Source organism: Panthera tigris, chromosome A1 (genome assembly GCF_018350195.1).
Source record: "Panthera tigris isolate Pti1 chromosome A1, P.tigris_Pti1_mat1.1, whole genome shotgun sequence".
Taxonomy (NCBI): Eukaryota; Metazoa; Chordata; class Mammalia; order Carnivora; family Felidae; genus Panthera; species Panthera tigris.
This window is the reverse complement of record NC_056660.1, coordinates 179,561,797-179,574,696: the sequence shown is the minus strand read 5'-3', so window position 1 is coordinate 179,574,696 and position 12,900 is coordinate 179,561,797. Positions and strand designations below refer to the sequence as shown.

At 37.7% G+C, this 12,900-nt stretch overlaps 1 protein-coding gene across 1 annotated transcript in view; it reads left to right on the top strand.

The window, feature by feature from the left end:
- The first annotated feature begins 1,161 nt into the window (after window positions 1-1,161).
- Window positions 1,162-12,900, top strand: part of RARS1 (arginyl-tRNA synthetase 1) — a 24,390-nt gene continuing 12,651 nt past the window's right edge. Inside the window, exons 1-9 of the mRNA XM_007077638.2 lie at window positions 1,162-1,237; window positions 3,130-3,264; window positions 4,674-4,862; window positions 5,805-5,913; window positions 6,439-6,539; window positions 7,100-7,221; window positions 8,509-8,629; window positions 10,478-10,607; window positions 11,411-11,515. Of these exons, the coding sequence (XP_007077700.1) occupies window positions 1,193-1,237; window positions 3,130-3,264; window positions 4,674-4,862; window positions 5,805-5,913; window positions 6,439-6,539; window positions 7,100-7,221; window positions 8,509-8,629; window positions 10,478-10,607; window positions 11,411-11,515 (1,057 nt within the window). The 5' untranslated portion in view covers window positions 1,162-1,192. The remainder of the gene's footprint in view (window positions 1,238-3,129; window positions 3,265-4,673; window positions 4,863-5,804; window positions 5,914-6,438; window positions 6,540-7,099; window positions 7,222-8,508; window positions 8,630-10,477; window positions 10,608-11,410; window positions 11,516-12,900) is intronic.

The following is a 12,900-nucleotide window of genomic DNA, read 5'->3' as shown; positions in this document are numbered from 1 at the left end:
TCTCTCTCAAAAATAAATAAACATTAAAAAAAAATTTTTTTTAATCTTTATTGGAGAATGAATTTTTAAACACCTTTTATAAGACACAGAAGCAAAAAGTTTAGAGACTGCTGCTCTAAGTACTGGGGCCATAGGGAAGAATGAACATTCCCATTCATGTCCCTGTCCTCTCAGCATTTAAGTCCCAGGTTAGCTGTTTAAAATTTTAACTCAATGAGAGGTCTTTCCTGCCCTGAGTAACTCTATCACATTATCTTTGTTTAAAAAAAAAAAAAAAAAAAAAAAAAAAACAACAAGCCACAGGCCCCAAATGGTGTCACTTAGGACAAATCACCAAACCAGAGCTAAATACCTAACCTAATTGCACTTTCAACTTCTAGCAGAAATATATTCTTAACTGCTTAAAAATGTTCTGGTCAGAACCAATAAGATAATCAATCTGTCACATGGGTCCTCTCCATCTCCCAAAGGCAGATGATGTAACCCACCTACTAAGACCCTTTCATCTCCAAAGGAAGGTGACCTCACCCCAAATAATCATTTTTCCTGTTTATGACTTCTTTGTCCTATCTTTAAAAACTTTTCTTTTTCTGTAGCCCTTTGGATCTCTCCTTCATTTTAGATGGGACCTGTCTCATTCATCCATCACTTAATAAAGTCAATTAGATCTTCAGACTCTCTTGAATTTTGTCTTTTAACACCTTCCTGGCAATTAAAACTATCTGAGGGTATTTACTTTTTTGTCTAGCATATCTCTTGAGGACCTTGTCTTATTTCCAGCTTGTGTTCTAGTGCCTGGAATAGTGTCCCCCATGTTAAAGTGCAAAATAAATACTTGTTGAATAAATGAATGGATTGTGTTCATTATGTTCCCATTTCACAGAAGGGAAAACTGATGCCCTTGAGAGACAGAGGAACGTGTCTTTGTCTAAATTAATCGAAGCACAGAGCAGCCCTTGCCCAGTTCCTCTCAATTTCTCTGCCCCTGCACCAACATAGGAATCCAAAGGCAACAGCCAGCATTTCTCCGCTTGTTGTTCCCGCAGTGTCGCCTGCATCCCACCAGGTGGCAGCAGAGGCGGCGGCACACAGTCAACAACAAAGCGTGGCGCGGGAAGGAGGGTTTCCGCTTCCGGGAGGAACTGTTCGTTTCCGCTTCCGGCCACTTGGAGTGGTTGTAGCTGACGGGAGGATGGAAGGTTTGGTGGCTCAGTGCTCCGCGAGACTGCTGCAGCAGGTAGGACCACATAGGATTAGTAGAAAGGCCTGGAGGGGAAGGACTAGCTCCTGCCCGAACAGCGTCGGGACAGCGGCGGTGATGCGGGACCACTCTGGTCCCCTCAGACGTGGGCAAGGGTGTCCGGACATCCGGGCCTGTGCTAGATCCGAAGCAAACACCTTCCCAGAGATGTTTCTCGGGCGCGGGAGAGGAAGAACCCATCCTTCTAAGGCCCTTATGACAGTGGCCTCCCGAACCAGCACCCCCGGTGTAGAGGTCCTTGCCCTCTCCTAGAGCCCCCCAAACCAGCGTCTTTGGTGCGCTGGAGCTTAGCGTGTTCAGTACAAGTGCTCTTACTTTCCCACTGTGCCCCTCCTTTCCCGCACACACACGTGCTCTCGGGATGCGGGGTGGGGGGAGGGTCAGGCAGAGGGGGTAAGTGGAATAAGAGCAGCAGCCCTTGATCCTGGTTCGCAACTCAGCCGCCGTTCTCTCTATGATACTGAGCGAGAGGATTCCTAAAATGCCCAAAGAGTGGTTAATTTGGTCTCAGCCTTCGGTATTCCTGGGGGAAAAACAGTTACAGCTTATAAAAGTGAAAGTAAGATATTTCCATAACCTTTTATGCTCAGGTAGGGAAGGGTAGTAAGAAAGTGGTTTAAGTACTTTCATCAGATCTCAGGAACTGTTTTATGCTAAACCAGCGATCACAGAATACAAGTTCGTGGAGCAAAATGTCAGGTTCTTTCTGGTTCTGAGCCATGTATTCTTTGTCAATGTGGGGGTATAAGTACCTTACCTTTGGGTTGTTATAAAGAATTATACAGATGATTTGTTTGTTTGTTTGTTTGTTTGTTTTAGACAGAGAGTGCGAGTGGGGCAGAGAATTTTTTTTGATGTTTATTTTTGAGAGAGTGGGAGAAAGTGGGGGAAGGGCAAAGAGAGGGAGACAGAATCTGAAGCAGGCTCTGAGCTACCATATCAGTGAAGAGCCCAATGTGGGGCTTGAACTCATGAACCGTGAGATCATAACCTGAGCCAGAGTCCCACACTCAACCAACTGAGCTACCCAGGCACCTGGAGAGAATCTTCAGCAGGCCCAGTGCAGCGCCCTGCGCAGAGCTCCATCCCACAAACCTGGGATGAGGACCTCAGCCAGAGTCAAGAGTCAGATGCTTAACCAACTGAGCCACCCAGGTGCCCCAGAGATAGTTTCTGAAAAATGTTTAGCTCAGTGCATGAAACATAGTATATGCTCATTATGGCAATTTGTTTTGCTGTAGTTATCTTCTGGTAAACATTATCACATTTCAGGTAAGGAATCTCCTCCTTAGTAATTCTGTTAGGTTGGAAGCTTTATTTATTTCCTTCTGAATTTGCATGTTTTTAGGTTTAGGTATTAGAGTAAAAAGCCTGATCTAGGACATAAGACAAGGGAAATTAAGGGAAAAATTAGGAAGTTACTTTGTCTAAGAAAGGACAAAAGGCAGACACTGGAGCTATTTTAAATGTGACAAAAAGTTTCTTTTTAAAGGAGCCCTAAAGTCCTAAGATTTGGGAATAAAGTCAATTTGGCCACCCTTGAACTTAACTGGTACTGTCACTAAATCAAAGTGGTTTATTGAGACCAAAGACACAGGATGTAAGACTTATCCCATTGTATGCTTAACACTCCTGTTCCTCTTCTCCAACATACACACTTGATTCTTTCATATACAGGATAATGTGCTAATGTAATCAAAAGCATCAAGGAGGAAAAATCACAACTTATCAAAGGGAAGGCCCTTCATTCCCATCACCTCTACCATGCCCTGCTGAAGAGAGGAAAAGAAATAAGTTTAGGGACAGTCCATCACATTATGGATGTCATCAATCATACTGGACTGAATGAACTGCCTTTTCCTTCATAGGAAAAAGAGATTAAGTCTCTGACTGCTGAAATTGATCGGTTAAAAAACTGTGGCGGTTTAGAAGCTTCTCCAAATTTGGAGCAGTTGCGAGAAGAAAATTTAAAATTAAAGTATCGACTAAATATCCTTCGAAGGGTAAGTATTCTGGGTTGTTTTTCATTCTACAGTTTGAGTTATTATACCTTTTAAAAAAAACTATTATCAAAGATTCAGAAAGTATGCCATGAGGAATTTGGAGATGTGAGGAAAGAAATCCTGTCTTTTTCCCTGCATTAGACCAGTTAGGACTAAGTTGTTGGTGCAAGTAATGAAGAAGTTGGTGTAGCCTTGTCCTTCCAGGGCCTCTGAAATGTTTCATCCTAAATATTTGGCCAGCTTGACATAGGCTTTGAGCAGAGTTGAGACATTTTTTAAACAATTTATGCTGTTACCTTTTTAAAAAAATCATCTTTTTAAATAATTCTCTATCAAAAGAAAATATAGAATATATCCATAGTCCTTCTCTGCCCTAAGTTGGTTGTTTTACAATTTTATTTTTATATTTTACAGTGCCATATTTGGTTTCTTTCCACTGATCTAGTAGTGTTTATCAGTTTTGTCAAAAAACTGAGCTTGCTTTAGTTGAGGTTTAAATTTCTTGGCCTGACTCTCAGGTCTGCTGATGACACATCCTGGAGGATGATCTCACCACTATAATTGTTCTCCTGTGTGTGTATACTATTCCAGACTACACTGGCATTAGATTCATTTATCTTAGACTCTGCCCACCTGACTCCTATGAAGTGTTTTTATCACCGGCTTGTGATCTGTTCTGCTTGAAATCACTTTGCTTGGAGTCTTCTCAGATCATGTTTCTTTTCCATGAAGTCTTTCCCCCAGATACTTCACCTTTCTAATTACCTCATTCATTCTGATGTGTACTCATTTCTGTATTCATTTCAATTCAAAAGTATTAAATGTCTAATATGTGGCAGAAGATATGAGGAAAAACATACAAAAGAAGTAAAGTCTATTCCTTTTTTTTTTTTTTTTTTAAGATTGTATTTTTAATCTCTACACCCAACATGGAGCTCAAACTTACAACCTGGAGATCAGGAGTCACATGCTCCACCAACTGAGCAAGCCAGGCACCCCAAGTACAGTGTATTCTAATACACATTTCCATCATGCACATTAACTCTAATGTGTAAATAATAGAATGCTCTCAGTGTAATGGGAGGAAGGGCACATTAGTTCTTTCACAAATACTTTACTAAGTAATGGCAACTGAACACAAGGTACACAAAGAAAAGAAGAGAACAAGCCATAGATGAATAAAGTACTGTGTGGACACCCATGTACCTTACCTTCTTTCCCTGGGTCACTTTGGTCACATGCTCTGACTTAGAAACACTGCATGGTTGTCCTTATTAACGTTTTTCAGCATGTCCCAGATATGAGAGCATTGCAAAGTGTCTGTTACCTTCTCAGGACATCTGAAGGCTTCTTAAAATACTTGGGAACATTTTGTATGATGATTTGATATTTTCATTCTTTTCTTACAGAGTCTTCAAGCAGAAAGAACCAGACCAACTAAAAATATGATTAACATCAATAGCCGACTGCAAGAGGTCTTTGGTTGCGCCATTAAGGCTGCATATCCAGATCTGGAAAACCCTCCTCTGATAGTGACACCAAGTCAACAGCCCAAGTTTGGGGACTATCAGTGTAATAGTGCCATGGGTATCTCACAGGTGATTGTGTTATTACAAAGCATTCTTGGTGATTTGATTTTCTTAAGCATTAATTGGCATCATTATTATTTACATAAATAATAGCAAATTATATTCTCAGTGAAAAGAACATTTTCCACAGTTCAGAAAAACTTGAGAATAGGGGAAGTATGTTTTTAATTTTAAAACCACAAATTTGAATATTCAGTTAAATTTTATGTGTAGTTTCAATATTTAAGGCTAGTAGTTGATACTCTTGCATTGGTACTTCCTTCCTGTTGTGTCCAGGATTGCTGTGTGTTACTAATGAGTATTGAAAGGTGAAGGATTAAAAGTTATATTCACCAACCAGTGTTCCCATCAAATAATTTGATGCAGCTCTGGTGTCTTTGAGATGGGCTTACATATTTCATTTTCAGTTAGAGGAATTCCCTATTTTTAATAGCTGCATTGTCTGATGTATTTGTGGTTAATTGCCCCTGGTTTGAGACTTTTTGTTTTCCTTTCTTTGTTAAGTAGGAAGGGTTTTTAAAATCCAGATTTTTTTTTCTAAATAATTTTTATATGTCTACATTGGGGTTAAGTTTATAAGGGTACTATTTTATTTTCCAGGTTTGATTATTGCACACTTTCCTGATTTGAAAATTCAAAATGTAAATATCCTGGAAACAGGCATCATAACTAAAGACTTTGTTATGTCTTCATAAAAGAGTTCTAGATGTCTGTGGCAGCTCATTTTGAAATGGAGATCATGTGGTTTGGGCACTTTTGTATTCCTCTTGGCACTGTTGATGGCTTGATGCTTTAATCTGTCTGTGTTCAAGATTATATACAAGTCATTGGACTTCTTTGCTTCTGCCTTTTGATGGGTCTTAATGTCATGCATCTCATGCTTTATCAGTTGTGTATTTCTGAGTAAATTTCTGGAACTTGTGTAATGAATCATTTTATATTGTGTTATAGATGCTCAAAACCAAGGAACAGAAAGTTAATCCAAGAGAAATTGCCGAAAACATTACCAAACACCTCCCAGACAATGAATGTGTTGAAAAAGTTGAAATTGCTGGTCCTGGTATGACAGTGTTACCCTTCTTAAGTGGTTGTACTGATGTTGGGTCTTTTTTGAAATAAAGAACCATTTTAAACCTAATAAAGTGGTAAGAACACCTTGGACTGAGAGTTAGGAAACTGATGTTTTAGTCTCGACTTAGCTGCTGGATCTTGGATGAGTTATTTTACCTCCCTGTGACTTAGTGTTTCATTAGCAAAAAGGAGATGGATAATGGCAGATAAGTCTGGGACGAAAGGGCCCTCAATTTTCTGTTAATAGATGAACAAATCATGTACTGAGAATAAAGGGGCCCAGGAGTAAGTAGGAAGCTTTCAGGAGAGTGGTAATGTTTGAAATAGATACTGAAACAGGGAGCTTCCAAGAGGGCCTCAGGTGGTGTTGGAATTCTTAAAAGAGTTTTGCCAGAGCCAGATCAGCACTTTGGAGCCAGCATAAATGAAATTGACACAGTCTTTGGGAGTGAACAATCATTCAAGACAGGAAAACGATCTGATTTTTTTTTTTTTCTCTCTTACCGTTCATTAGGTTTTATTAATGTCCACTTAAGGAAGGACTATGTATCACAACAGTTAACCAATCTCCTGGTGAATGGGGTTCAACTACCTCCCCTTGGAGAGAATAAAAAGGTATATATAGTTTTCTGTTGATATGTTAATACGTTAAAGTGAATGTGAAGTGCTGTGACCAGCTTCCACTTTTTCTATTGAGATTTAATCATTAATATTTGAGATTATGAACATAATGGAAATAGCCTTTCTCCTGGGTCTTGTTTATTATGTGGTTTTTCTTCTCACGTTATTCCACAAGGCATTTGGGGTAGCCAGCTGAGGTTTGGCTGAAATAAGGGATGGATTATCTATATAAATAAATTTTATTCCTTTTCATTTAAAAATGGACAAGTAGATTCACCAGATAACCTAACACCCTTGAGTTACAACCCAAGCTACTATTTATGTCTGAGTTTACAATTAAATGTTATTAATAAATATTAGAATAAAATGTCTTGTACCCCTTTAAAATTTTTAATTAAAGTATTTGTCATGATGTGAAAATTTAAGATGTATGAGGTATTACTTTGATACACGTATGTGTTTTAACGTAATTGCCTTTGTATCTGTATTTATCACATTACATAATAATAGTACAATATTATTGTCTAAGAAATCTATTTTATTGTCTGTTTCAGGTTATAGTTGATTTCTCCTCTCCCAACATAGCTAAAGAGATGCATGTAGGCCATCTCAGGTCAACTATCATAGGAGAGAGTATGTCCCGCCTCTTTGAATTTGCAGGATATGATGTGCTAAGGTATGAAAAATGTTGCTTGAGAAAGAATCTTTGACTAAATGACTGATTTATAAGTATGATTCTTTTTTTTTAAATTTATTTTGAGAGAAAGAGAACCAGGAGGGGAGGGGCAGAGAGAGAATCCCAAGCAGGCTCCATGTTTTTAGCATAGAGCCCAATACAGGGCTTATTCCCACCAACTGTGAGATCGTGACCTGAGCCAGTATCAAGAGTTGGACGCTTAACCAACTGAACCACCCAGGCGCCCCAGTTCTGCTTCTAATCACCCAGTGGCCTTTTTAAATAAATTGTGTCTTGGGACCCTCTGAACGGATAACTTTTAGACTCTGGGAGTGGAACCAAGGAAAAAGTTCCCCCATTCATTCCACCTCCTCCTCTTGATCTTCTTGAGTACCTCCTGTGTCCAAGGGGTTATAGTCTAGTAGGGGGAGAGGTAGGCAAGAAAGAGATCCTGGGCCTGTGGGCCATGGTAAGAAATTAGGATTTTATTAAGTATATAATGGGAAGCTCTTGAGAGTCATAATTAGGAGAGCAGTGTAATCCAAATAAAGATTAGTCTGACTTCTGTGAAGAAGCTAGGCAAAGAAGGCAGAAATGTAGGTTAAAAAACTATTTAAAAAAAATTTTTTTTAATAATGGTTATTTGTTTTTGAGAGAGACAGAGTGTGAGTGGGGGCGGGGCAGAGAGAAAGGGAGACAGAATCGGGAACAGGCTCCAGGCTCTGAGCTGTCAGCACAGAGCCTGGCGCAGGGCTTGAACTCACAAACCATGAGATCATGACCTGAACCAAAGTCAGACGCTTAACCAACTGAGCCACCCAGGCGCCCCAGAAGACTATTTTTATAATCCATTTATGAGATTATCTGGTGATTTGAGATTAGTGAAAAACAGTGAGGGATGTAAAATGGTTGGATTGACACATTTTGAAGAATTTTGTCCACTGACATTTGAGAACCACTGATCTAAATTACACTACGATAATTGGTTGAGAAATTAAATTTTCACAAAATTGTAATGATCAGCAGTTGGCTCACCTCTCTGTGTCTCAGTTAATTACACAACGGATCATAATCCATCAGTAGGGACTTCATTTACCAAATCCTAGAGGCCTGCTATGTGCAGCCTCCCCTGGAGCTTGCAGACCAGTTGAGACAACTGAGTAAACAAGATGTTGCTAAATGTGATGTACTGGCACTTCAATGTTAGTGGTTCCTAATGGAATATAGTTTGTCTAATTTAAGCATGGTTTTCATTTTCAAATGATTTTGTATTCTGACTGATACTAGGTTAAACCATGTGGGAGACTGGGGGACCCAGTTTGGCATGCTCATCGCTCACCTTCAAGATAAATTTCCAGATTACCTAACAATTTCACCTCCAATTGGGGATCTACAAGCCTTTTATAAGGTTAGATATCATTTATTGTTAAAATATTTGCATGTTTACCATTAATAATAATTACTACTTTTCTTTAGGGAGTTCAGAATAGTATTTGAAGCTACCGTGGAGTTAAAAGTAAACTCCCTGCCCCTTCACACACCATCTTTGCTTTTTGAATCAGTGTATGTTAAAAACTGAATTCTTGGAGCACCTGGGTGGCTCAGTCGGTTGGGCGTCTGACTTCGGCTCAGGTCACGTTCTCACAGTTCATGGTTTGAGCCCTGCGTCAGGCTCTGTGCTGAGAGCCTGGAGCCTGCTTCGGATTCTGTGTCCCCCTGTCTCTGGCTCTCCCCCACCCATGGTCTGTCTCACTCTGTCCCAAAAATAAATAAACATTAAAAAGAATTTTTTTTTTTTTTAAAGTTGAATTCAACCACATTACCCACATTACCCTGCCTTTTTCTTAATGTTTATTTTTGAGAGAGTGTGCGTGCATGCGCACAGGCAGAGGAAAGGCAGAGAGTGAGGGAGACAGAATCCCACGCAAGCTCTGTGCTGTCAGTGCAGAGCCCGATGTGGGACTTAAACTCAAACTGTGAGGTCATGACCTGAGCTGAGATCAAGAGTCAGACACTTAACCAACTGAGCCCCCCAAGCACCCCAGTATTTGAAGTTTTCTTGATGCTTTTCTCAATTTGGTATGTTGAAAATGTTAAAGTGTAGGTAAAAATAGTTTTTAGAAGACAATTAGGTTTTTATAAGCCGTAATTTTAAATTAATCACTGTAGTCAACTTTCTTTGACTTTGTGATGTCCATATACAGACATTTATTACACCATTTGTGAGTGTAATACAATTTTTGTATTAATGTTTAGCATTTCACTATCAGCTCTTTTGTGTTACTATATGGTTTGGCTGCACATTGTTTTGTTGGATTGATGTGCTAAAGTTTATGTTAATCCCCATTGTTGGGGTGTTTTTGGAGTACTTTTATCCATTCAGTAAACAACTTTTGAACATGGAAGTTTTTTCTCTTTTTAAAATTATTTTCTTACGATAGACAACTTCCCAAGAACAGGATTACTATGACAAAAAATAAACATTAAAAGTAAAACAAAAATATTGGTGTGTTTTTGTTTTGTTTTATAGGATGTGTCTCAGTATTTTCTAATGAAAAAATTGAAAACAAAATATTTACCGATGTGAGACTGGTAAATTACATAACTAATGTTATAATCTGTTGGAATTTTGTGTTCTGAATATAATGAGGCTAAATTCAAAAGGCACAGTAAAAGAAAAGCCATATATAGTCAGGCTTTGTTAAAACACATAGTAGGCATGTATTTGCAAAGAAATGTCTAGAGTTATGCACCAAAGCATTATCCCTGGTTAGGTTGGGGTGGGATAGACAATTTTTTTTTTTTTTAATAGTAAATGTGTTTCTTGCAAAATAGAAATAAAACTATGACAGCAATTTCATTTTTAATTACAAAAAAAGTAATTACTCATTCAGAACCACATCCAGGATGGAAAATGGAGCACAGAAAATTCAGCCCACCTGTTAGCTATTCTTTATTACTCTTAAACCATTGCTGTGAAGAATGATTTTATGACTTGGAAAAGTGGAGGTAGCACTGTGGTGAGAATTTTGTATTTTCAAGAAAAATTATTTCAAAGAAATAATAGGGCTCTTTGGCACATTGATTTGTAACTGTACTGTTGGCTGTTGAGAGAGAGCATCTGTTCTGTTTGTGTCCTGGTGTTGTAAATTTTCACTTCCTCGCTTTTGGTGTTTTTGTTTTAGAAACACTCTGTATCTAGAAATACAAAGCTGGCTCTTTTAACATTACTTTTTTTTTTTTTTTTTAAACATAGGAATCCAAGAAAAGATTTGATACCGAGGAGGAATTTAAGAAGCGAGCATACCAATGTGTAGTTCTGCTCCAGAGTAAAAATCCAGATATTATAAAAGCTTGGAAGCTTATCTGTGATGTCTCCCGCCAAGGTGAATTCTCTGCTTTGTTCATTTCATCCAAAAGATATATTGTATGTAGTTTTCTTGAGTCTTTTACTCAATTGACCTGTAATGACGTGTTAAACTTTCAAAGACTGCCAAATGGATTTTTTTCTTCAAATATTTTCTGACACTGAAACAGCTATTAAGAAAGTATATTAATATAGGCAACTGCAGATTTTAACTTTCTTAGGAGAAAAAATTAATTGGGAAAACTTCGCAAACAATTTCAGGTTTTCAAGCTTGACAAAGTAATTTTAAGGTCACTTTGAAGAATATATGGATGAGAATAGCCAATAAAAGAATGGTAGTGATAGCTATTTTGCAGCACTAGTTTGTAAAATGTTTTATAATGCTGCCATAGGTAGGATTTGCATCACTGATGCACGGCTAGACAGATAGGTAAATGGAACAATTTAGGAAAAACTATAAGAAAATTCAGTAAATATTAGATCTCCAAAGAGGAGAGTTCTTTTTCTTTGCATTTACATTTTATAAAGGTAGAGTTTTAAAAGTTATACAAGAAGTACATGTTTCTTGTAGAACAAAATGTGGGCAAGGAAAAAGAAAATAAAAATTATAGTTCCACCGACTATTATTTTGATGAGTGTCTTTCCATATTCTTTCCACGTTTTCAAAATGGCAATATATATATAATGTTCTATATCTTATATTTTTAATGTGATTAAATTTAGCCTTCCAGATGTAGTTAAATAATATATTTTAATGTTAAATGCATGTCTCCTGTTTGTTTAAATTCTTAGACATTTTATTTGGTGAAATTTTTTTCCTAGAGTTTAATAAAATCTATGATGCATTGGACATCTCTTTAATAGAGAGGGGGGAGTCCTTCTATCAAGATAGGATGAATGATATTGTAAAGGAATTCGAAGATAGAGGTAGGCACTTTACTTTTTTTTAACTTCATTATGGAAATTTTCAAATAGGTCAAAGTGGACACAACATTCTCTTTTTCAATCAATAGCTTTTTTTTCAGTCTGTACATTATGTTTGTTTAATATATATCTTACATTCTGTATAGCCAAAGGGCCTCCCACCCCCCATTTTTCTCTTTTGTTATTGAAGAAACTGGGCCATTTGTCTAAGAGAATTTCCCATATAATATTTAACAGTTCCTCCATCTGTATCTTCTAAAGAGGCTTGATTAAATTGTTTGTTTGTTTGTTTCTTTTAAGTTTATTTATTTATTTTGAGAGAGAGAGAGAGAGAGAGAGAGAGAGAGAGAATCCCAAGCAGGCTCTGCACTGTCAGTGCGGATATGGGGCCCAAACTCCCAAAACACAAGAACATGTCCAAAACCAAGAGTCGACGCTTAGCCAGCTGAGCCAATCAAGGCGCCCCATGGCTTGATTAAATTCTGGTTTAGGTTTTCTTTTTTTGTTTTTTGTTTTTTTTGTTTTGTTTATTTGCAAGCATTCCAATAATGTCAGGTTGGCTCTCTTTAGGTTAAGATGGATTAGTGGGCTCAGGTGTTGTCAGCCTGATCTAGCCACAGATTTCCCTGTTAGCCTCTTCCCTGTTGTTTTTAGCAGCTATCGTGATTTTGATGCATTACTTCATTACAGGTTGAAAAATGGTAGTATTCTGTTGTTTCTTCTCTGTTACCTCGAATTCTCCTTTGTAGAATGATGCCTCATAATTATTTTGGTCATCCCAAAGTACAGTTCAAGATAAGCAGTGTAAATGCTTGATTCTTTTTAATTATCAATTTCAGAATAATAAATTAGTTTCTTAGCATGTTCCAGATACAACTGAGTTGTTTTTAGCATTATTATAAATGGGGTTTATTCCATTCTATATTTTGAAATCATTTGCCTTTATTATACTTTTTAATAATCACTGTCTCATTTTTTGGCTAATGGTAGCTTCCTCAAATTGGCTTTCCTATTTTTTGTCTTTTTCTTGAGCCCTACGGTCTCTCTAGTCTTTGCTAGTTTACTTGCTTTCAGGTATACAACATTCTAGGATTATTGTACATTTCCTGCCTTAGATCTAGAATCAGCTAATCTTGTATCTCCAAGAAAGCCTGGCTCCTTGAGTGGGAAATGGTATTTATTAATCACAATCTGTGGCCTAGGGATTATACTTTTAAGGTAATAAAATTTTAGGGACGTTTTTAGGAGCCAAATGTAGTGTGAATCCAGAAAACTGCCAGGTATCTCACCTCTGCCCTGAGGAAATCATGTGCTGCCCAGACAATAGCTATTTTCCCGGACTCCTAGTAGGTCATAGAAAATAAAATGTGATTTCTTGAGCTCTCTGG